The sequence below is a fragment of the Pelophylax lessonae genome (genome assembly GCF_965119305.1).
Source record: "Pelophylax lessonae genome assembly, chromosome: 6".
Classification (NCBI taxonomy): Eukaryota; Metazoa; Chordata; class Amphibia; order Anura; family Ranidae; genus Pelophylax; species Pelophylax lessonae.
The window spans coordinates 261,741,424-261,766,853 of record NC_138773.1 but is presented as its reverse complement, the minus strand read 5'-3'; the positions used below and the strand labels follow the sequence as shown (position 1 = coordinate 261,766,853).

The following is a 25,430-nucleotide window of genomic DNA, read 5'->3' as shown; positions in this document are numbered from 1 at the left end:
AAACAATCGGCCGATCGGTCGTCGGCCGAAGCTTTTCGGCCGACAATCTGCACGTGTGTACGGGGCATAAGCCATCCAACACCATGCTGTAACCACTGAGACAGCTTCCATCTTCACTCAGTCTTCCTTCGGGGTTTGTGGACTCCGGCTGTGTGAGTGGCCGGAGCCGCGATGACATCACTCCATGCATGCCTTATTCCACGCATGCATGCGGGAGGTGCTGCTTATGGCACAGGACTCTGAAGGGTGGCCGTTCTTCAGAATGCGCATGCACCGGTGACGTCACCGGCTGCATGTACAATATATAACTCCTAACTGGTGCACTTTTAGGAGATATTTACAGTACCTATAGGTAATCCTTATTATGGGCTAACCTATAGGTAAAAGTCAGACATGGGAGTTTACTCCCACTTTAAATGAAAGTCATTCATTTTGGTATTGTCCGAGAAAAATGTTCATGTTTATCCCTTTGGATAATTTCAGATAAACTGTCATGATTGTCTCTCGAAAGCTGTGTACTAACGATCAGATTATCATATGATCGCTTCAAAAGCAGTATTTTTCATCCGATTTTCTGTTCGCATGTACTAGGCATTACACTCTTATAAAAACTAACAACGTTATTAATCGGTATATACTTCAGTTGATTAAATTCTACATGTATTTTCTTGGACATATGAATCTCCTGTGACATGTTGTGTATACTAAGTTTATAAAAGGCAGTAAAACTCACTTAACCACATACTGCCCACCCACCCTCAAATGACGGCGGAGTGGTGCAGCTATTGTTCTGGGACGGCGTCATATGATGGCGCACCAGAACTGCCTCTCTCGCGCACCCACGGGGGCGCGAAGTGCAGCGATCGTTGCCGCGCCGTGTCCTAGCAACAGATCTCGGTAAAGAGCCAATGACATGGATCTTTACCCATGTGATCGGCTGTGTCCAATCACAACCGGTCACATGTAAATGAGGAAGTGCCGTTTATCGGCTCTCTTCGCCTCACAATGTCAGAGTGTGTGGCGAGGAGAGCCGATCAGTGGCTCCTCCTAACAGGGGAGACTAGAAAAGGTAATCAGGGCACTGATCATCAGTGCCCTGATTACAAAATTGTGAAAAACAGTGCCAATCAGTGTCCACCATCAGTGCCCACAGTACCCACCATCAGTGCCCAGAGTGCCCACAATCAGTGCCCATAGTGCTGCCAGTCAGTGCCCATCAGTGCCTGCTCATCTGTGCTGCCCATCAGTGTCCATCAGTGCCGGCCATCAGTGCCACCGCTCAGTGCCCACCAGTGCCGCCTTTCAGTGCCCATCAGTGCCACCTATCAGTGCCACCTATCAGTGCCCATCAGTGCAGCATATTGGTACCTCCTCATCAGTGCCACCTCATCAGTGCCCATAAGTGCCACCTCATCAGTGCAGCCTATCAGTGCCCATCAGTGCAGTCTATCAGTGCCCATCAGTGCCGCCTCATCAGCACACATCAGTGGAGGGGAAAAATTATTTATTTTCAAAATTTACTCACAGAAAATAAGAAAAACTTTTTTTTTTTTTTTTTTTCAAAATTGTCTGTCTTTTTTCTTTTTTCTTTTTTGTAAGAAATAAAAAATCCAGCGGTGGTCAAATACCACCAAAAGAAAGCTCTATTTGTGTGAAAAAAATAATAAAAAACTTTATATGGGTACAGTGTAGCATGACCACGCAATTGTCATTCAAAGTGTGACAGCGCTGAAAGCTGAAAATTGACCTGGGCAGGAAGGGGGTGAAAGGGCCTTGTATTGAAGTGGTTAAGAAAAAAAAGTGTGACTACTGGCATAATGTAAAAGTCAGTATGTAAAAATGACATACCTATTAAATGGAATTGCCCTCTTTAATTTTGTCAGAATCATTCATTCATTACATATCTGGTGATCCTGCTAGTCCACATCCCTTTCGTCCGCAGGGTGACAATGCTATTTCTCCTGCAGTAAATTCATTGTAACATTGTCACCCTGTTTAGTAGAACCTTGATGTACGATGAGGGAAATGGCCATCAGTATTGTTACTACTGATAACTCCCCCCACCCTGCTGATCAAAGCAAGGCATGTATCTGCCTAGAACAGGAGAAGGAATTGTCACCTTTTCCAGATGCAGGGTGCCCTCTTGGGTTCCTCCCCCCCAGCTCCAGTGGGGTGAAGACCGCACATCAAAGAGGCAAAGAAGAGGGCTTCAATGATCCCAGAGGGAGGTAAGTAAATAAAAACAAAAAAGAGGAAATGCAGCTAGATGGGAAGGGGTACTAACAATAAAATAAAAATAGTAATAATAAAAAAAGCTCTGCACAGAAAAAAATTATTATTTAGTAATAGCTGTTATTGTAAAGTGTATTTATAACCAAAATTTTATTGATTTTCTTTCTTTTTTGGATAGTGTAAGGAAGAGTTGGAGCTTGTCTTGTCTTCATTGCTGTCTGTGTCCCAGCTGGGTGAAATCACTCTCTCGATTTGTCCTGGAGGCAGAACTATAAGGGAAATCCTAAATTTTAAAGTGGTCACCAAAGCACAAGTCTTGTTTCATCGACAGCTACCCCAAAGGGGAATTCCCCTCCCTTTGGAGAGATTTCCGCCATCTCCCTATTACATCTCCAGAACAGAAAGTGAAGGCAAACCTCCCCAATGGGACACAGGCAGCATAAAAGAAATCACATCAGTTTTAGCCCTTCCTACTCTATCCAAGACTAACAAGAAGAGTTTTGTCCATACACATGCTTTAGTCCCCATGCACATGGGGCGTTAGAAAAAACGTGCGTCAACGCTAGTTCTCACGCCGGAAAAAGCAGCTGTAAAACATGCTTTCAGTAGCTTTTTCCATTTGCGTTATTGCACGTTTTGCCACGTCTCTTTTAGCAGCGTTTTTTTCTGCCTCCATTCAAAATCAATGGTTCCCTATGGGAGCCTATTGATTTGAATGGAAGTCGCACCGCAAGTCGGATCAGGATGATCCGACTTGCGGGGCGACTTGCGCTGTGGGAATCTTGAGGGGGAACTCCACGGCGTGGGGGTCCCTCCCAGGTTCCAAACCAGGCCGTTTGGGTCCGGTATGGAATTTGAGGGTAGCCGCATGCCGAAAAAACGGCGTGGGGTCCCCCCCAAAATCCATGCCAGACCCTTATCCGAGCATGCAGCCCGGCAGGCCAGGAAAGGGGAGGGGACGAGCGAGTGGCCCCACCCCCCCTGGACCACACCAGGTCACATGCCCTCAACATGGGGGGGTGTTGGTGCTTTGGGGCAGGGGGCGCTCTGCACCCCCCACCCCAAAGCACCTTGCCCCCATGTTGATGAGGACAAGGGCCTCATCCCCACAACCCTGGCCGGTGTTTGTGGGGGTCTGCGGGCAGGGGGCTAATCGGAATCTTGAACAGATCCCGGACCCCCTCCCTATGTGAATGGGTATGGGGTACATTGTACCCCTACCCATTCACCCCATAAAAGGCAGTGTATGTGAATAACGACAGGAGACGTTTTGAAAAAGCTTATTAAAAATCTTCATCCGGTCTTCTCCGCTCCGGTCTTCTCCACTCTGCTCTTCTGATCTTCTCCTCTCCGCTCTTCTGCTGTCCAATCTTCTGCTCTTTTGCTGTCCGCTCTTCTGCTCTGTTGCTCTTGGCTCTTCTTCTTCCTCCGGTCCTCCTCCAACGATGTCCTCGGTGATTATGCCGGTCTCCGGTCTCTGCAGCTTATTATATAGCCATTAGGGGCGTGGCCGCCCGATGATGTCAACGGGAGACCCCACCCCATTATGTCACATGACGTTGTCTGTGACATAAGGGGGTGGGGCCTCCCGGTGACGTCATCAATAGGCCACGCCCCTAATGGCTATATATTAAGCTGCAGAGACCGGATCGCTTAATCACCGGGGACATCGTCGGAGGAGGACCAGAGGAAGAAGAAGAGCCAAGAGCAACAGAGCAGAAGAGTGGACAGCAAAAGAGCAGAAGATTGGACAGCAGAAGAGCGGAGAGGAGAAGAGCGGAGAGGAGAAGACCGGAGCAGAGAAGACCGGATGAAGATTTTTAATAAACTTTTTCAAAACGTCTCCTGTCGTTATTCACATACACTGCCTTTTATGGGGTGAATGGGTAGGGGTACAATGTACCCCATACCCATTCACATAGGGAGGGGGTCTGGGATCTAGGGGCCCCCCCTTGTTAAAGGGGGCTTCCAGATTCCGATGAGCCCCTGCCCGCAGACCCCCACAACCACCGGCCAGGGTTGTGGGGATGAGGCCCTTGTCCTCATCAACATGGGGGCAAGGTGCTTTGGGGTGGGGGGGTGCAGAGCCCCCCTGCCCCAAAGCACCAACACCCCCCCATGTTGAGGGCATGTGGCCTGGTGTGGTGCAGGGGGGGTGGGGCCGCTCGCTCGTCCCCTCCCCTTTCCTGGCCTGCCGGGCTGCATGCTTGGATAAGGGTCTGATATGGATTTTGGGGGGACCCCACGCCGAAAAGACCCTCAAATTCCATACCAGACCCAAAGGGCCTGGTTTGGTACCTAGGGGGACCCCCATGCTTTTTTTTCCCATTTTAGCGTGGAGTTCCCCCTCAAGATTCTCACAGCGCAAGTCGCCCCGATCCGACTTGTGGTGCGACTTCCATTAAAATCAATAGGCTCCCATAGGGAACTATTGATTTTGAATGGAAGAAAAAAAAAACGTATAACGTGGCTTAACGCACGTTAAGCAACGTTATAGCAACGTTATTCAGCCTTTAGCAGCGTCAGACGTTTTTACAGCTGTAACGTGGGTCCTCAGAAAGCACAGGCCGTGGGTTCTTGTTGCAGCTTAAAAACGCCTAGGCCACTTACAGCTCAAAAACGTCTGTGTGTGCATGAGGCCATAGAATAACATGGAGGTGCGTTTTTAGGCTGCAAAAAGAAAACGCCAGACGCTACTTACAGCGGCGTTAAAAGCGCCCCGTGTGCATGGGGCCTTAAATGCATATTTAGTGTTGAGTGTAATAAGCACATTAACCTAAAATCATGGTCAGTGTATGTTGTTGCAGTACAATACTGTTTATTTAGCAAACATATAATTTGTTGATTTTTATTTTTTTTTTTACTTCTCTTCCAGAACTGGAAGAATCGAGACAACAGAAATGTCCTCCTTGCTGGTACAAATTCGCTAACTGCTTTTTAATTTGGGACTGTTGCGGCCTGTGGCTGAAAATCAAAGACGTAGTAAAGTTGATTGTGATGGATCCATTTGTGGACCTTACTATTACCATTTGCATTGTGCTGAACACAATATTTATGGCTATGGAGCATGCCTACATGACCAAGGACTTCATTAATGTGCTTTCCGTTGGAAATCTGGTGGGTTAAAACACTTGTTAAATGTTTCTTCAGATACAGGAAACAGGATATTATTTCACTACAGAATACTTTAATGTGTTACCTTTATACACATCCCAACACGTTAAAGGCAGCATCACTCATAAGTCACATTTCCTGGCGCATCATGGCAGCATACAATGGGTTTTGGCTCTGCCCCCACAACCTGATAGGGCTGGTAACTATAAATCAAAGACTGACCCGGCTCGCAGAATTCTCCTTTTTGTCCTCAGCTGATCAGGACTGGAGTTGCGAGGTATCCCTTACCGTTTGTCGCTCCAGCCTGGTTTAGCCTCGCCTGGGTGGAAGTCCTTCCTGTACAGTCTCTAAATTAGCTATATAGTTGGAGCCCCATTCTGGTGGTTTGGGGGGGGGGGGGCTAGTTCAGCCTTTCCTGGGTGGAAATCCTTCCTGTACAGCCTCTACATGAGCTATATGGTTGGAGCCCCATTCTAGGTGAGCAGGCCTGTCAAAGAAAGCTTTAAACAAGCTTTGACGTGACAGTGTTTTCCCTTTGCTTTTCATATCCTTTTCACCTCTTTTCTCTTTTTTTGTTGGGCGTTTGCCTTTTCCAAGATGGCTGCAGCAGTGCAAGTATACTCTGAGCACGGAAGGCAGGAAGTGGTGCGGCTCCTGTGGCCTGTTTCCTGACTAGCCCTTTTCAAAGATGGCAATCTGAGCATGCTCAGGCACTGATATCATCACTAATGGCAAAATGTGATAGTTTTAAATGGTTTTATGGCATTTTTGGGCAACACATGGTGTTATCTACTCATGCATACTGGATGCTTATGTGGTCACTGTTTGCAGATATGTTTTCCCTTTTTATTGCATTCCCCTGAGCTTTTCCTATCTCCTTCTCTGTGTTGCTCTGGGATTACTGTGCTCTTTATGACATTCACCTGGGCTTTTGCTTTCTCCTTCTCAGTGTTGCTCTAGGATCACTGTGCTGTTTATGACATTTCACCTTGGCTCTTCCTATCCCCTTCTCAATTATTGCTCTGGGATCACTGTGTCGTGCTGTTTTTCATTTTAGTCTTCTGTTTTGCTCTGTTTCTATGGGGAACACTGCCCAGTCAGACCACCCATTGCTTGTAAGGTATAGGGATTAGGTAAGTAGTGAAGAGTGAGAAAAAGAGAGCCAAAATCTACAGCCCTGTAAGGACCTCAAGATGGAGGAAGCCCTCTAAAGGTCAAGACAAGTCGCCATCCAAGAGCAGACATCCAGGCAATGTTGACCAAGGTCATCATCTCGCCACCTATTATCATTGCTTCCCGTTCACAAACAGCACAGGCTACCAGCCCTAATAGTTGCTGTATTTGTGGGGGAGAGTCATTGCCTGCCAAGCTAATATGTCAAGTCTGCCTGGAGCAAACAGGATACAGCCTCGCAAGGACCTCAATATGGAGGGAGCTTTCTAAAAGGCAGAATATTTACCATTTAGGCGCAGACATCCAGGCAACATGATGAAGGTCATCATCTCGCCCTTCATTATTATTGCTCCCAGTTTACAAACCACAGGTACCAGCCCTAATGGTTGCGGCATTTGTGGTGGAAAGTAATTGCTTAACAAGCTAGTATGTTAAGTCCGCTTGGGGGAAGCAACAACTGACAAAGAAGGGGATGCCTTGATTAAAGAATCGGCCAAGGAGTTGATACATGAACCCTGTACTTCCTAGTTGGTGGCTGAATTGCCTAGCACTTCCAACCAGAGCCAGTAGGTGGTGTCCAAATTGGAAAGCTTGTCGGAAGAAGAAGGCATTAAAGGGGCCACAGGATTTGGCCATTGCCCAATAGAGTCTTTTGCAAGGGCAGTTAGGGATGAAATTGCCTGGAGTGAAATGGAGGAAACTCTCCAAAAGGTTAGAAAGTACTAATTTCCCTTCACTTAAAAACTGGAAGAGTTAATCCAAGAAGAATGGAAGGGGTCCAAGAAAAAGGCCTGTATAAACAGGTTGTCAAAACTGTTTACCCCGAAAAAGCTAAAGGTCAACCTGCTTCGGTCTCCTCCGATGGTGGATGCATCATTAATGCAGCTGGCAAGACACGTCACCTTGTGATTGTGTTCAAGGAGGCTCTAGTCCGAAAATTAGACCCAGTTCGGAAGTGCTCACAAGTACTGTAGCATCTTCAGATGTCTGCAGACCATAAATAACCAGTACATGTGCTGAGTGAGTCTAATGGAGGTGGTTTCATAATTAGGGATGATCGAACAGTTCGGGTCGACCATCGGTTCGGCCCGAACATTGGGTGTTCGAGGTTCGGCCGAATTTAGAACTTTTTGCCCAAAAAGTTCGGAATTCGGCAACCAGAACCGACCAAAATGCAATGGTTCAGGAAATGGGCTTTAACCGGTTGCCGACCGCCGCACGACTATATACTGCGGCGGTCAGCCCCGGCCAGGCAGAGTGACGTATCGGTACGTCACTCGCCTGTCACTGACTTGCGAGCCTATCTCGCCGCGGCTCGTTCACAGACAAGTCAGTGCGTGTGACCGGCGGACTCGATGTCCGCCAGTCACACTGCGATCGCTCCTGTGAAGGGAGAAAGACAGAGCGGCTTGTGTAAACAAGCTGCCTGTCAGTTCTCCCTGTGTAAAAGTGAAGATCTGTCCGTTCTACTATGTAGAACGGTTGATCTTTGCTTTTACACCAATAGGAATGTCCCTACACAGTTAGAATCACGCCCCTAGGACACACTTAACCCCTCCCTGTCCAATAAAGTTAACCCCTTCCCTGCCAGTGTCATTTTTGCAGTAACAGTGCATATGTATAGCACTGATTACTGCAGTAATGTCACTGGTACCCCCAAAAGTGTCAAAAATGTCAGTCAAGGGTCCGATCTGTCCGCCGCAATGTCGCAGTACCGAAAAAAAAATCGCAGATCGCCGCCATTACGCGTTAAAAAAAAACACCAAAAATGACAAAAATCTTTCCCTTTGTTAGTAAACGCGATAACTTTTGCGCAAACCAATCAAAATACGCTTTTTGCGATTTTTTTTTTACCAAACATAGGTAGCATAAAACAAATTGGCCGAAAAATGTTAAAAAATTTTGATTTTTACTTTTTTTTTGGGGAATTTCATATAAAAAAATGTGAAAAATATTGTTATTTTTGCAAAATTTACGCTATTTTTTTGTTTATAGCGCGTGATCAAAAAATCGCACAGGTGATCAAATACCATCAAAAGAAAGCTCTGTTTGTGGGAAAAAAAGGACGTCAAATTCGTTTAGGTACAGCGTCGCACGACCGCGCAATTGTCCGTTAAAGTCACACAGTAAAAAATCGCAAAAAAACCCCTGGTCCTTTAGCAGCCAAATCCTCCGGGGCTTAAGTGGTTAAAAGCCTGTGATTGGACCAGAACCATTAGCAAAAGCCAATTGAGGGGGCAGGAGAATGCTAGGAATGTGATTGGAGTGACTAGGGGGTCCCTAGGCCAATCATTAGTGAATACGCCCCCCAGTATATAAGATAGCCCCCGCCAAATTCCTAGCATTGTTATACAGGACATGGAAGAGAGTGGAAGCAGTTCTGTTAATTTTACTTTAAAAGTGTCATTTAGCATTTATTAGTGTGAGGAAAGGGATATCTAGTGTAGTTAGAGTGCTCCTTTACACTTTAGTTAGATGCAAAAATTTAGTTTCTGTAGGGAAAGTGTGAAGTGTCAGGGTCACCGTAATGTAGTGTAGGGTGAACTGACACTGACTGCTATGGCAGGGTGACCAAACCCTTCCATATCAGGGTGACCGTAATGAAGTGTAGGGTTAACTGACTGCTATGGCAGGGTGACCAAACCCTTCCATATCAGGGTGACCGTAATGTAGTGTAGGGTGAACTGACAGTGACTGCTATGGTAGGGTGACCAAACCCTTCCATATCAGGGTGACCGCTATAGAGAAAAGCTAGTTTCTCTGAAGTCACTTTCACTGCAGTAATATGGCTTTGCCGCCGTCAGCATTCTTTTTGGCTGCAGGCGTCTATAGTGATTTTTTGAGCACATGTTTGGAGTCAGGCATGACATCTGAACATGTGTATAGGGGGTATATATACACACACATGTCTGTATATATACACCTGCACATATATAGGTGTGAAAGGAGCAGAAAAAACTACTTGCGCTAATGAAATAATTAACACCGATATAGTTACGCTCCTATCACACCTATATATGTCTAGGTGTGTATATACATATAAGTATGTGTGCATATACACCACTATACACAAGTTCAGATGTTTTGCCTGCCTCCAAAGAACCCCAAAAAAATGCCCAAAAAAACGCTAGCGTCAAAAAACAAAAAAAAAACGTCCAGGTGTGTTGTTGCAGGCATTTTTTTTGGGGTTTTTGGAGGCAGGCAAAACATCTGAACTTGTGTATACGGGTATATATACCACTATACACAAGTTAAGATGTTTTGCCTGCCTCTAAAGAACCCAAAAAAATGCCCAAAAAAACGCCTGCTACTAAACTGGCAAGGTGTGAAAAGCGAGAAGCCACTAACCTGTTCTATAATTGCACTAATACAAATGATCTTTTTTTTATGATTCTGGACATGCTACAGAGCTGAAACTTCACAGGTACACCTTTTAGACCCCCCAGACACAAAATCACACAAAAAAAGTTCTTAAAAATTGGCATTTTTGATAGAGAGCCAATTACTGAAAAAAAAATTTAAAAAATGTATTTGGATTTAGTGTCTGGGGGGTCTAAAAAGTGTACCTGTGAAGTTTCAGCTCTGTAGCATGTCCAGAACCAGAAAAAAAAGATTGTTTGTATTAGAACACTTATAGCACAGGATAGTGGCTTCTCGCTTTTCACACCTTGCCGGTTTAGTAGCAAGCGTTTTTTTGGGCATTTTTTGGGTTCTTTGGAGTCAGGAAAAACATCTGAACTTGTGTATAGTGGTATATATTCAGATGTTTTGCCTGCCTCCAAAGAACCCAAAAAAAATGCCCAAAAAAACGCCCAGGTGTGTTGTTGCAGGCATTTTTTGGGGGGTTTTTGGAGGCAGGCAAAACATCTGAACTTCTGTATGCGGGTATATATACACACATACTTATATGTATATACACACCTAGACATATATAAGTGTGATAGTGGCAGAAATATATGCTTGCGCTAATGAAATCATTTACACTAATATGGTTACGCTCCTATAACACCTACTGTATATATGTCTAAGTGTAAAATACATATAAGTATGTGTGTGTACACAAGTTCAGATGTTTTGCTGCCTCCAAAAACCCCAAAAAAATGCCTGCAACAACACACCTGGGCGTTTTTTTTTTTGACGCTAGCGTTTTTTTGGGCATTTTTTTGGGTTCTTTGGAGGCAGGCAAAACATCTGAACTTGTGTATAGTGGTATATATACCACTATACACAAGTTCAGATGTTTTTCCTGACTCCAAAGAACCCAAAAAATGCCCAAAAAAACGCTTGCTACTAAACCGGCAAGGTGTGAAAAGCGAGAAGCCACTATTCTGTGCTATAAGTGTTCTAATACAAACAATCTTTTTTTTATGGTTTTTTATGCTACAGAGCTGAAACTTCACAGGTACACTTTTTAGACCCCCCAGACACTAAATCCAAAGACATTTTTTTTTTTTTATTTATTTTTTTTTTCAATAATTGGCTCTCTATCAAAAATCTATCAAAAATGACAATGTTTAAGAACTTTTTTTTGTGTGATTTTGTGTCTGGGGGATCTAAAAGGTGTACCTGTGAAGTTTCAGCTCTGTAGCATGTCCAGAACCAGAAAACAAAAGATCATATAGGTGTAAAAGGAGGGTCCCACCATCCCTGCTTACTAAATCTTACCAGCTTACCAGATACTAAATCCAAAGAAATATTTTTATAGATTGGCTCTCTATCAAAAATGACAATTTTTAAGAACTTTTTTTTTGTGTGATTAATAGTCCCTGGGGTATGACCCAGAATCCTAGGCACTTTTTAGGGGCATTTATTGGGTTTTAGGGCTTCAAAATGGTGTTTTTTGATTACCGAAGTTTGGGTCCCATTGATTTCAATGGGGTTCTGAAATCCGGGCCGAACTTTCGGGAAGTTCGGATGTTCTGGCCGAACCGAACTTTTGAAAAGTCCGATCATCCCTATTCATAATTATCAACCAGCTGCTGCACCTGCAAGACTCGGAGGAAAGTGACAGGGTCTGCATCCCTTTAGACGTGATTTGCTATTGGGAGTATCTTACCAAAAAATACATTTTTGTTGCAGTGAATGCCAAAAATCTGACTTGTATCTTCATGCAGACTTCTGGGAAAATCAGTGATCTAATCACTAAAGCAGGAAAGGATGTTTCGGGGGGCATTCTGTACATGATCTGTGTACAGAACACCTCCAGATAGCCATATTGCCTTGCATTTTACATAAAATTACAGCCCTGCAGATTGAAAAGGAAAGTGGAGTTACCCTTTTAAGAAGTCCTTCTATAGGAAGTGAAGAGAGACAAGGCAGTAACAGCTTTGTAAGTGCTGAAATTGGCGGGTGACTCTGCGTCGGATGTGTCAGTAGACGTCAATTGATGTTTTTCAAGAGCGTTGTTGCCTGCATTCACGACAAGGAGGGTATTATGCCTGAAGCCATGGTTGGTGGATCCCGCCTTAAAAATAAAACTGGTGCAAGTTACCAGACAATGGATCCAATCTATTTGGGAGTAGACAGGATACAGCCATCTGAAGGGTGACCACTAGCAGGTCAGGGTGAATATCATCTGGAAAAAAAATGAAAAAAATCAGAAAAGGTCCGGCATACAGGCGGCAACTCCCAAGTAGGTACAAGGAGGCAAACTCCTACGGACCAGGAAAAAGATTAGTAAAGGAACTGGAGAAGTACCCAATCTTCATTATTGAAGCCTTAAACATCGAAGTCACCTGCCTTAGGAGAACAGCAGAAGTCCTTTTAAGGGTGCACTCATCCAGGGGGTGCCTGTGTAAAGCTTTGCAAACACACCTGGATGGAAAATATTCAGGATCAGTGGGCCACATTAAGCTATATTGGTGTGACATTGGTGGAAGTTTGAGGGATATCCACCTTCCAATCTCTTTCAGACAACCAGGCTACCAGATTTGATGGAAAAGTGTAAAATTCTGGTCCAGTTTGTAGCTGAATTACACCTAACGTTCTACCTGGACCAAACAGTCCTAAAGCCCCAGACTGCTTTTTATCCATGGGGTATCCTACTCCTTCCACTGTAACTAGGAAATCAATTTACCATCTTTCTTGATTAAGTGAGAGAACCACATCCCCTAGATGTTGATATAACTCTGATGACCTGCTTGGCAGTTATCTTTTCATTCAGGAAAGCTAAAATCTGTGCTTGGTTCCAGCATGGCTTAAGGCAGGGTCAGTCAGCATTAACAGGTACAGTCATTTCCTTGATTGTTAAGACAATTAAAAGAGCCTACTCTTCACAAGACCCTCCTGTCCTGGAGGACTTAAGAGCACATGCAACTAGGGCAGTGCCAGCTCTGTGGACAGAGCAGCGCAGAGTGTCTCCTGAGGCTATTTGCAAGTCAGCAATATGGTCCTCCTAGGACACCTTCATTACACTTCATTAGGTGAAACCGGCTCACGACAGTAAAATTTGGAAAGTGTATACTTACGCTACTGACCATTACAAATTTTTTCTTGCACCCACCCGTATGACGAGTTAGTTCTAATTGTATGCTGCCATGATGCGCCAGGAAAACTGAAAAATATATACTCACCTTTCTGTAATTTTCCTTTCCTGGTGCATCTTCATGGCAGCATACACAGATTCCCATCCAAATGGTAAGAGTTACAGAGAATGCTGCGAGCCAGTTCTGTCTTTGATTTATAGTTAGCCAGTCCTATCAGGTTGTGGGGGCGGAGCTACAACCCATTGTATGCTGCCATGAAGATGCACCAGGAAAGGAAAATTATGGAAAGGTGAGTATACAATTTTCAGTTTTCAGCTTTGCATTGCCAATAGTAGGTTGAATAGCATTCTTGTCTTCTGCTTTTTTGCAAAGACCAATGTGAAGTAACCACTTCACAATTTCCCAGTCCATTCTTTCGAACTGCCACTCTTCAATTATCCAATGCAGAATGTAAACTCTAGGTAAATCTTTCCCTTGCAGTCTTAGGCGATATACAGCCATGGCCAAACGCTTTTAGAATGACACAAATATTAATGTTCACAAAGTCTGCTGCCTCAGTTTTTATGATATGCTCTAGAATGTTATGAAGAGTGATCAGATGAATTCCAATAATTGCCGAGTCCCTCTTTACAATGAAGATGAACTTAATCAAATAAAAAACATTTGTGAAGAAGGTTTCAGGGCGCCCAAGAAAGTCCAGCAAGCCCCAGGACCGTCTTCTACAGTTGATTCAGCTGCGGGATCAGGGGAACCACCAGTGCAAAGCTTGCTTGGGAATGGCAGCAGGCAGGTGTGAGTGCATCTGCTCGCACAGTGAGGAGAAGACCTTTGGAAGATGGCCTGGTGACAAGAAGGGCAGCAAAGAAGCCACTTCTCTCCAGGAAAAACATCAGGGACAGACTTATATTCTGCAAAAGGTACTGGGACTAGACTGCTAAGGACTGGAGTAAAGTAATTTTCTCTGATGAATCCTCTTTCTGATTGTTTGGGGCATCCGGAAAAAACCTTGTCCAGAGAAGAAAAAGTGAGCGCTACCATCAGTCCTGTGTCATGCCAACAGTAAAACATCCTGAGACCATTCATGTGTGGGGTTGGCTCACTAACAATTTTGCCTAAGTACACAGCCATGAATCAAAACAGCAACTTCTCGCAACCATCCAAGAACAGTTTGGTGATGATGAACAATGCCTTTTCCAGCATGATGGAGCACCTTGCCATAATTCAAAAGTGATAACTAAGTGGCTTGGGGAACAAAACATTGAAATTTGGGGTCCATGGCCAGAAAACTCCCCAGACCTTAATCCCATTGAGAACTTGTGGTCAATCCTCAAGAGGCGGGTGAACAATGAAAACCCCACAAATTCTGATGAACTCCAAGCATTGATTATGCAAGAATGGGCTGCCATCAGTCAGGATGTGGCCCAGAAGTCAATTGAAAGCATGCCTGGGCGAATTGCAGATATTGACTCTTAGCATAAACCTAATGTCATTGCCAATAAAAGCCTTTAACACTTCTGAAATGCCTGTAACTATACTTCAGTATACCATAGTAACATCTGACAAAAAGATCTAAAAACACACTGGCCAAATTAAAGCGGAGTTCTGCCTCCCCCTCCTCCCCCTCCAAAAATTAAAAGTCAGCAGCTACACATACTGTAGCTGCTGACTTTTAATATTAGGACACTTACCTGTCCTGGAGTCCAGCAATGTCGGCACCGCAGCCGATGTTTCCATCGGCTGTCGGGTGCTGTCGCTGCCATTGCCGGTAGGGGAACCCGGCAGTGAAGCCTTACGGCTTCACGGGCGTGTCCCTACTGTGCATGTGTGAAGCTCGCTGCTTATACCTATTGGCTCAGCGGCGGGGGAAGGAGGAGGGGGCCAAACTTCCGAGGGATGGCGCTGCGGTGCCATATCCCAGAAGTGGGGAAGGGTACCTGTCAAAAACAGGTACCCATTCCCCCCTCCCCCCTGAAAGGTGCCAAATGTGGCACCAGAGGGGGGAGGAAGCAAAAGAGTGGAAGTTCCACTTTTGAGTGGAACTCCGCTTTAACTATGTCCCTCACTAACATGTGGGGCTGCTGTATGTGGCGGTATAAACTGTATGTAGCTGGGGCTACATACAGCATACCACATGGTGTTCAAGGTTTGAGCTGAGACCTTTCTGTCTCATACCCAGAACACAATAGTCTATTTTATTGGTGCTCAGCTATTCAGAGAAAGCAATGTATTCTAACAATGAATGCATTTTTTTTATGCAGAGTCAATATTTGCAGAATGCTTGCAGAAAACTGACCTCTCTGCACCATTGTGTGAACAAGGCCTGAAGTGCAACATTTCTTAGTAAAATAAACCACTTAGTAAAATCCACTTTTAAATATTTACACTTTATCCACTCTCCCAGACAGAAATCAGAGTACAGAAATAACTTTTGTTGCTCTTCCATAAGTTGCAATGGCATTGTCTTTATGGACCTTGCTTTGTACACTGGTACTCAGTCATGTTGGAACAGGAAGGGGCCATCTCCAAACTGTTCCCACAAAGTTGGGAGCATGAAATTGTCCTAAATGTCTTGATAAGCTGACACCCTAAGAGTTCTCTTCACTGGAACTAAGGGGCCAAGCCCAACTCTTAAAAAAAAAAACCCACATCATAATACTCCCTCCACCAAATGATTTGGACCAGTGAACAAAGCAAGGTCCACAAAGACATGGATGAGTGAGTTTGGGGTGGAGGAACCTTACTGGCATGCACAGAGTCCTGACCTCAACTCGATAGAACACCTTTGGGATGAATTGAAGTCGGGACCGCAAGAATTGCAGTTTTGCAATTTAATACAGAACAGTGGATGGTAAGTTTATATATTTATGTTTAGTGATTAACTTCTAAAATTTGTTGTGGTACAATAAAGGCATACACCTCACTCAACATCATCGTAATCAGTACAGGCAGTCATTTTTAATCTGATATTCTTTAGGCTCCGTTCACATGTAAGCGTATGGATCACGGGCAGAACCGCCGCGGTTCCGCCCGCGATCCGGAGATTATTGCAAATCGCGGGACGCCTGTGCGTTGCCCGCTGATTTGCAATAGACCCCCAAACGCTGAGCGATGTTGCCGCGATTTTCCGCCTGCCAAATCGCGGTAACATCGCGCAAAAAAAAATCGCGGGACGCATTACGACCAAAAAAGTACAAGAGCTTCTTTGGATCGTATTGCGTCCCGCAATTTTTTTTGCGCGATATTACCGCGATTCGGCAGGCGGAAATCGCGGCAACATCGCTCAGCGTTTGGAGGTCTATTGCAAATCAACGGGCAACGCACAGGCGTCCCGCAATTTGCAATAATCTCCGGATCGCGGGCGGAACCGCGGCGGTTCTGCCTGTGATCCATACACTAACATGTGAACGGAGCCTTAAAATGAAGGAAGGTTTTTTTTTTTTTTTTTTTTTTTGAGGGTCACTTTGCAATTTTGCTTACTTGGGGGCTTATTTATTAATAGCAAATAGGCTTGTTCACTTTGCAAAGGGGATTCCTTTTTCTTAGTGAATGAAGTGAAGCTGATTTCCATCATCCAACTACATGCAAGCAAACAAAGACTGTTTTTTTTCCCTCTTGCACCTGATTGGGTATTCTTTGCAAAGTGAATTGTCACCTAATTCACAAAGCTAAGGGAGGATTTCCTTGCAAAGTGAACAGCCTATTAGCCTTTAGTTAATTAACCCCTTAGTAGACAAAAATGCAAAGTGACCCTAAAAAAGACATTTCCTTTATTTTAACCCCTTCCATACCGCACCATTATAAAATGACGTCGGCAGGAATCCTTTCTCGATCCGGGCGGACGTCATATGACGTCTGCCCGGTCTCGCCGCTACTGTGCGCCCCCGGGGGCGCGCAGCGCGGCGATCTGGGGTGAGGCTCGTCCCTCGGACTAACCCCGATCAAGGTAAACAGCCAATGAAATTGGCTGTTTACCACGTGATCGCCTGTGTCAATCACAGCCGATCACATGAGCGGCTCCAGCGCGAGCTGCTCGTTCCTTCCTCAATGCACGCCCCCCGGGGGCGCGCAGCGTGGCGATCGGGGACGAGGCTCGTCCCTCGGACAGAGCCCATCCCCGATCTAGGTAAAGAGCCAATGAAATTGGCTTTTTACCACGTGACCGGCTGTGTCCAATCACAGCCGGTCACAAATGTCAACAGAGAACACGGTAACTAGCTGTCACCGTGTTCTCCTCCTCACACACTGATTCTGTGTGAGGAGGAGATTGTGGTAACAGCTAGTTACCAATTACAGTGCACCCCAACCACACTGATTGCCCCCCCCCAATAAAAAGCACCTGTCACTAGCCCATCAAAGTACCCGAGTACCTGTCACCAGCCAATCAGGTACTCTGATGACAGGTACTCGGGTACTCTGATGGGCTGATGACAGGTACTCGGGTACTCTGATGGGCTGGTGACGGGTACTCGGGTACTCTGATGACGGGTACTCGGGTACTCTGATGACAGGTACTCGGGTACTCTGATGACAGGTACTCGGGTACTCTGATGACGGGTACTCGGGTATTCTGATGACGGGTACTCTGATGACGGATACTCAGGTACTCTGATGACAGGTACTCGGGTACTCTGATGACGGGTACTCTGGTACTCTGATGACAGGTACTCGGGTACTTTGAGTACCCGTCACCGGAGTACCCGAGTACCCGTCATCGGAGTACCCGAGTACCTGTCACCTACCCATCAGAGTACCCGAGTACCTGTCACCTACCCATCAGAGTACCCGAGCACCTTCCACCTGCTCATCAGAGTACCTGACACCTGAAGTACCCGAGTACTTGCCACCTGCTCATCAGTACCCATCACTACTCATCAGTACTCATCAGTACCCATCAGTATCTATCACCTATCAGTATCAGTACTGATCATCCGTACCCATCAGTACAGTATCAGTATCACCTATCAGTATCAGTACTACTCATCAGTACCTATCACCTGCCCATAAGAGTATCCGAGTACCTGTCACCTGTCTATCGGAGTACTCGAGTACCTGCCACTTGCTCATCAGTACCAGAGTACCTGTCACCTGCCCAGCAAAGTACCCGAGTACCTGTCACCCTTCATACAGCCACCATGTCTAAGTCCAAAAAGGTTTATATACGTCCTCCGTTTAAACCTAAATAGCGGTGTTATGGCAGCAGATAGCTGCCATAACCCTGGTATTTTTTTAAACGGTGGACGGTTGGCTTTCCGATAAGGGTGGTCCCAGCAGCAAATTCGCCGCGGGATCACCCTTCCGGGGTGGCGGAAGAGGTGCACCCCCCTCCTGCCGCATTCTGGTCCTTTTCCCCGCTTACCGGACCCGCCGGCAGCGGGGTAAACGATCCGGTCCCGGATCCTCACAGACAGGATGTCGGATTTCTATCTTTTAGTGTACTTGTGAGATCTGAGGACTTTTTGATCCCAGATCTCACAAAAAAGAGGTCCTGTCGTGCCTTTTTCTATTACAAGTAATGTTTACATTTCTTGTAATAGAAATAAAAATGATCAATTTTTTTTAAAAAAAACTGTGTAAAAATAAAAAATAATAAATAAAATAAATAGTAAAAAAAAAAAAAAATTAAAGAGCCCTGTCCCCGTGAGCTCGCGCGCAGAAGCGAACGCATACGGAAACCCCGCCCACATATGTAAACAGTGTTCAAACTACACATGTGAGGTATCGCCGTGATCGTTAGAGCAATAATTTGAGCCCTGGACCTCCTCTGTAACTCTAAGATAGCAACCTGTAGAAATTTTTAAAGTGGGGATTTTTAAGTACCAAAGTTTGTCACCATTCTGTGAGCGTGCGCAATTTTGAAGCATGACATGTTGGGTATCTATTTACTCGGCGTAACATTATCTTTCACATTATGGAAAACAATTGGGCTTACTTTACTGGTTTCTTATTTTTTAATTAAAAAAAGTGAATTTTTTCCAAAAAAATTGCGTTTGGAAGACCGCTGCGCAAATACGGTGTGATAAAAAATATTGCAATAATCTCCATTTTATTCTCTAGGGTCTCTGCTAAAAAAAATATATATAATGTTTTGGGGTTCTAAGTATTTTCTAGCAAAAACAACTGATTTTAGCTTGTAAACACCAAATGTCAAAAATAGGCCTAGGCAAGTGGCTAGGATGCATGATGGTGCTCCTTGGATGTTGGGCCCCTCTATATGGCTAGGCTGTGAAAAAGTCTCACAAATGTGGTATTGCCATACTCAGGAGGAGTGGCAGAATGTATTTTGGGGTGTCATTTTTGCTATGTACATGCTATGTGTTAGGAATATCCTATAAATTGACAACTTTGTGTAAAAAAAAAAAGTTTTTATTTTTTTCCCACATTTTCCAAAAACTTGTGGAAAAAAATGACATGTTCAAAGGACCCATAATGCCTCATAGAATATACGTTGGAGTGTTTGTTTTCCAAAATGGGGTCATTTTGTGGACTTTTCCATTGTATTGATGCTCTAGGGCCTTGAAAAGTGTGATAGGTAGTAAGAAAGTTTTATGTGTATTTATGCTCCTAAAACGCCTTATGGTGCTACTTGGACGTGGAGTCTCTTTTTGTGGCCAGGCAGTGTAAAAGTCTCATACACGTGGTATCACCATACTCAAAAGGAGTAGCAGAATGAATTTTGGCGTGTCATTTTTGCTGTGTACATGCTATGTGTTAGAAATAGCTTATAAATTGACAACGTTTTGGGAAAAAAAAGAAAAAAAACATTTTTCTTCATTTTCCCAAGAATTGTGGGAAAAAATTATAACTTCAAAAAACTCACCATGCCTCTTACTAAATACCTTGGACTGTCTACTTTACAAAAAGGGGTCATTTGGGGGGTATTTGTACTGTCCTGACATTTCAGGGCCTCAAGAAAGGAGATAGGCCATCAGTACATCTGGTGTGATTAATTTTCAGTAATTGGTACCATAGCTTCTAGACTCAATAACTTTCACACAGACTAAATAATATACACTAATTTGGGTTAATTTTACCAGAGATATGTAGCAGTATAAATTTTGGCCCAAATGTATGAAGAAAAATAAATTTTTTGCAAAATTTTATAATAGAAACTAAAAAAAAGTGTTTTTTTTTTTCAAAATTTTTGCTCTTTTTTTGCTTATATCACGAAAAAAAAAAAACCCAGTTGTGATCAAATACCACCAAAAGAAAGCTCTATTTGTGTGAAAAAAATGATAAAAATTTTGTTTGGTTACAGTGTAGCATGACTGAGCAATTGTCATTCAAAGTGTGAGAGTGCTGAAAGCTGAAAATTGGTCTGGGCAGGAAGGGGGTCTAACTGCTCTGTATGGAAGCGGTTAAAGAACACCATGAATTGTCAGAATAAAAATGTATGTCTGTACCTGGAGATTTGTTGAACTTTTCATAGTAGAGTGCCTGGACATTTTTGGCTCCCAGTGTGTTCTGTAAGTAAAAATGAAATTCATTATAAAGATAAATATGTATACTGTATAGGAATCTATATTATAATCTACTTAATTATATTAGACTGTTTTCCTTGTATTTCCAGGTTTTTACAGGAATTTTCACAGCTGAAATGGTTTTTAAGCTCATTGCACTGCACCCGTACTATTATTTCCAGGAAGGCTGGAATATCTTTGATGGGATTATTGTTAGTCTTAGTTTAATGGAACTTGGGCTTTCAACAACAGGAGGATTCACTGTTCTACGATCTTTTAGACTGGTAAATAAAACTATCAAAATGTTAAAGTATGCATACTATAATATGTGCATTTATAAATGAAGCTAAAGGGTTTATTGTGTATGCCTGAGCAAAATAAAAAAAAATAAAAATAATAATAATAATAAATGCATTACACCCCTGCAATACATGGGAATTTCACAATTTTTTATTTCTTCAAAATGCTTCCAGTACAGAAAGATACCTGTTGATCAGCCAAAAATCCACTTGACTTATTACTTCCTGTTTGAATTGACAATGTTGTTACTGCTGCAGTAAAACCCAAATAAAGCCCTATTCCAACCTTCTGGTCCCCTCCAATACCCTCACTCCTCCATGAAGTCCCTCTAGCATTTTGTATTGTTTTTTTATACATATCTTTTTTTGCTGATGACTTTAGTCTGAGCAAATGGGCAGGTTGGGACTTGTGAATACTGCAGAGAATGTCTCTCACATAATGATGTGGTGCTGTTCTCTGCAGCATTCTGTAAGCCTAGGCAGATTGATGGCTCACCTCAAGGAGTCATGTCTTTGGTGCCCTGAGCTCAAAGGGGCCTGGAGGAAGATTGGCACAGGACAGCAGAAGAGGACACAGAGGCCAAGGATGGGGCATGGGGAGGCGGGAGGGTGAGTATTTTTTTTTATACCAGCAGGAAGGATCTAGATATATAAATGAGTCTTTAAGAATGAGAGTTAGGTTAAAGGTTACAATTAATGATGGGTTAGATTAAGTATTGAGAACTCATTTAGGCCTAAGGCCCCTTTCACACAGGCGAACCGTTCAGATCTGCCTGTCCGTTTTTTTGGCGGATCTGAACGGTCCCCCCATGCATGTTTAAGGGGCATCGGATGTCAGCGGAGACATCCGATCCGTCAAATCTGGACGGATGAAAACCCTATTTTCCATCCATCCAGCGGATGGGATCGGATGAGAACGGACAGACAGTCCGTTCCCATCCGATTCCCCCATAGAGATGCATGGGGAACTGACAGCTGTGTCTCCGCACACAGCGTGGAGAACAGCTGTCATCCTCCTGCTCAGCGGGGGATCGGTGGATCGATCCCCCTCTGTGATAAACGGAGTCCGTCTGATGGACTCCTAGTGTAAAAGAGCACTAAAGCTGTTATTGTTATTACTGTTATTCATATTGTTCTCAGCCAATGAAACTGCCATCTTGGCCTCTGTTTGATATTCAACTGCCATGATGCTGCACATGTGATCAGTTATGACTCAGCCATTTGATGATTTGAGCACATCCAATGTGACAGTTACATTCTTGGCACATGTCGGGAATGTAACTGGTTTTTGAAAATGTTAAATCCACAGTAAGAAATGTCTGTCACCACAGGAATACTCAGGAAACAATTGTTTCCTAAATGTCCCATTCACACTGCAATACAGCCTAGCACTGCTCTGCAATAAAATGCAGACATGCTACATTTTATCGGAGCGCATCAGCCCGAAACGCACTGCAATGTCAGGCAGCACAGCACATTGCACCGCTCGACATTGCAGTATATGAAGTGCACTTTTGTACACTTTACATAAAGTTTGTGTAAAAAAAAAAGGAAGCCATGCTGTGCACTGAACCACACACCACACTACCCCCTAGCCAGCCAGAAATGCAGAATGCCTAGAGCCATAAATCACTCTGGCAGCTCTTTTGCCTTTTCACAGTGTGAATTGACCCTAAGTTTGTTTGACACAAAAAGTTTGTTTGGGTGCAGCGTTGCATGACCGTGCAATTGTCATTCAAAGTGCAACAGCGTCCCAGGGTTTAGGTAGGGGTTAAATATTATGGTCTGTATATTATTCAAAATAGGTGAGATGTTTAAGACACACAGGTAATCACTGATATTTTTAAATATCTTTGTTGCTTAAATTAACCTACTGGTAATATGTTTTGTGTGGCTTGGATAAATTTGACGGTAACAGACCAAATTAGATTTTGGTGGTTTTATTGAGTTAACAAGGGCATCATTTTGAAGTACTGAACAAATCCCAGGAGCCAGGTAGTCACTGTGCCTAAAATAAAATACATCTAGCCCCTAACCTGGATAGCTTTTTCTGTTGTCAGAAGAATCACTTGTCCCATAGCTCATTAAAATTGCTAAATGACTCTGCGATTGAACTGACTGGATCCTGAATTTCAACTGAATTGGATTGGTCTAGTCCTTTTTTTCTTTTTCACGTCTCTACTGTGTGTTACAATGTACAGTATGCGCATGCAATTTACAAAGCTAGCTTCTATGAGTTTCCCTAAAGATAAATGGTTATTCTGTTTTGGTGGCAGCCTCCCATTTTAACAGGAATTCTTATATACCCCTTCCTCTTTTAGTACCAAATCACTGGAAAGTCTGTCTATCTCAGTTGTTAATGTCCACATTTCTATTTCATCAAGTGCAAGGGTCTCCAGACTTTCTAAACAAAGGCCAAGTTTATAGTTCTTCAAACTTTAGAGGGTCCAGATGGGCCAGCTTGGGTGGAAAGTTTCCTGGCATCAGTGGGAATAAACATCGCCACATTTGGTATTAGGGGGAGAAAAAGTGCTCCATTGTTGGTATCATTGGGGGGGATAGTAATCCATTGTTGATATCAGTTGGCATAATAGTGTCTCGTATCAGTGGGAGGAATAGTGCCCCAAGGGCTGGAAATAGACAAGCAAAGGGCTGCAGTTTGAAGACGACTGATCTAGTGTATGGAATAAGATTGCTCTTTTGAATACCTAAACCATTAGAAAGTAAACTGCATATTTTTATCATTCTAGCTCCGAGTATTTAAGTTGGCAAAATCATGGCCTACACTCAACAAGCTGATCAAGATCATTGGTAACTCTGTGGGAGCTCTGGGAAACCTGACCTTGGTGTTGGCGATCATTGTGTTTATTTTTGCTGTGGTCGGCATGCAGCTATTTGGCAAAAACTATAAGGAATGTGTCTGTAAGATCTCAGTGAACTGTGAGCTTCCACGCTGGCACATGAACGACTTTTTCCATTCCTTCCTGATTGTGTTCCGAGTACTGTGCGGAGAGTGGATTGAAACTATGTGGGACTGTATGGAGGTGGCTGGACAGTCTTTGTGCTTATTGGTGTTCTTGTTAGTAATGGTGATTGGAAATCTTGTGGTAAGTTATTTATGTTATAAATAACAGATTCTTTTTTTAATCAGTCTAGTAATCTTTCTTTCTTAATTTCTTCAATCTCTCTGAGATCATCATATTTTTTGTCACAAATTAAAATGTCTTCAATGCCTTTCCAGCACTTAGGGCTATGCACACTGGTGCATTACATTAACATGCAAAAGGTAATGTGCATTATGCCATGTATTAATGCTCATTGCTTTAGGGCAGCAAATTAATTTGAATGTTCTGGAAACACACAGAAAAAAAAAACTTGCAGCATTTATTATGATGCAGCACATCACAACGCAAATAAAAAAAATGCATTGCAATGCATTTGGCACGGTGGTACCATTAGGAATGATTGCACCATTGAGCATTACCACACTAGTGTTATTGGGCCCTCATGCTTTCTAAGCCTAAGGTAATGTTCATCCCTTGTACAGACTCTACTCCTGATTAGAATGCAATTACACTCATGTCTGTGCACAGACTCTCACAGTATGCAATTTAATCTGAATTATAGGCTATAGTATTATAGCTATCCAGAGGCCAGTTTAAGGCCTACGTTTTGTAGAACTGCGAGAGGGCAGCTTTCTATTGCAGAAGAGACATACTATGTCTTCTACAATAATACAAATGTACCTGGCTGCTCACAGTTCTCTGCTGAATGCACACTGACTGTGCATATGCAGCTTAGCGTGCCTTCCCGGGACAGGAATTTTGACTGTGCCAGAGTGACTGACTCCCATGCTCATGACAGTGGCTGACAAGGGATAGAACTCTCACATCACTGAAAGGTGTGGTAAGAATATTGGGGGTTTAGTTTTTCTTAAAGTTATGGAGAGTAACCCAGCGCAATCTGGAATGGATAGGAAGACATTCCTCCTTCTGTCACCCCCCCCCCCCCCCATGCCTTTTCTGTGTTATAAGCTGTTTGAATCAAAAAAAGGGCCCATTCATAGTTTGTCCAGGTCCTAGTGTACTACTACTTGTAAATAAGCCTCTAACATATATGTTAAATCTCAAACATACAGTCACTCCTAGCGCTAAGAGGTCCTCTGTAGTTTGTATTCAAAATAAACAACAGCAAATCCATATGACCGGGGAATGCAGCCCTCCTCAGACAGGGTAATCCAAAGTGAGTGCTACAAAACAAAATGGACAAGAAGCAAAATAAAACTGTACAAATGGATACTCACAAAGTATCAAGTGAAAGGAGCCAATGAAGCACAAGATGCCATACAGTGCCATTGCATGTACTCCAGTTACACTATGTATGGGGGGGTCTGATTTGTTTTGGGGGTGTACCCCCTTCTTTAGAGCTAGGCTACCCTAAACATCAGTACACAAGTGCTTAAATAGGATCATATCTATAAGGCTTCAGCCCAAAAAGGAAGAGGAGGAGGAGGGAGGGAGGGGGGCAGGTTTAAGAAGAAATAAAAAAAAAATTGGAATACTTGTAAAAATTAGAATGCTCGATCTAAAAATGTTTTCTAAAGATTCAATTATTCAGTGAAAACTTGTTGAGGCCATAAGGGATCAAAATATATATACACAAAAAGAAAG

General features: G+C 43.7%; 1 protein-coding gene across 3 annotated transcripts in view; it reads left to right on the top strand.

The window, feature by feature from the left end:
• LOC309557913 (sodium channel protein type 2 subunit alpha-like) overlaps window positions 1–25,430 on the top strand; it is a 244,726-nt gene that overhangs the window by 154,784 nt on the left and 64,512 nt on the right. For 2 of the 3 annotated variants that reach the window (XM_082260781.1, XM_082260780.1), the window contains exons 14-16: window positions 5,108–5,349; window positions 20,572–20,745; window positions 23,511–23,867. In XM_082260781.1, coding sequence (XP_082116907.1) covers window positions 5,108–5,349; window positions 20,572–20,745; window positions 23,511–23,867 — 773 coding nt within the window. The remainder of the gene's footprint in view (window positions 1–5,107; window positions 5,350–20,571; window positions 20,746–23,510; window positions 23,868–25,430) is intronic. The other variant, XM_082260782.1, reaches the window with a different exon arrangement.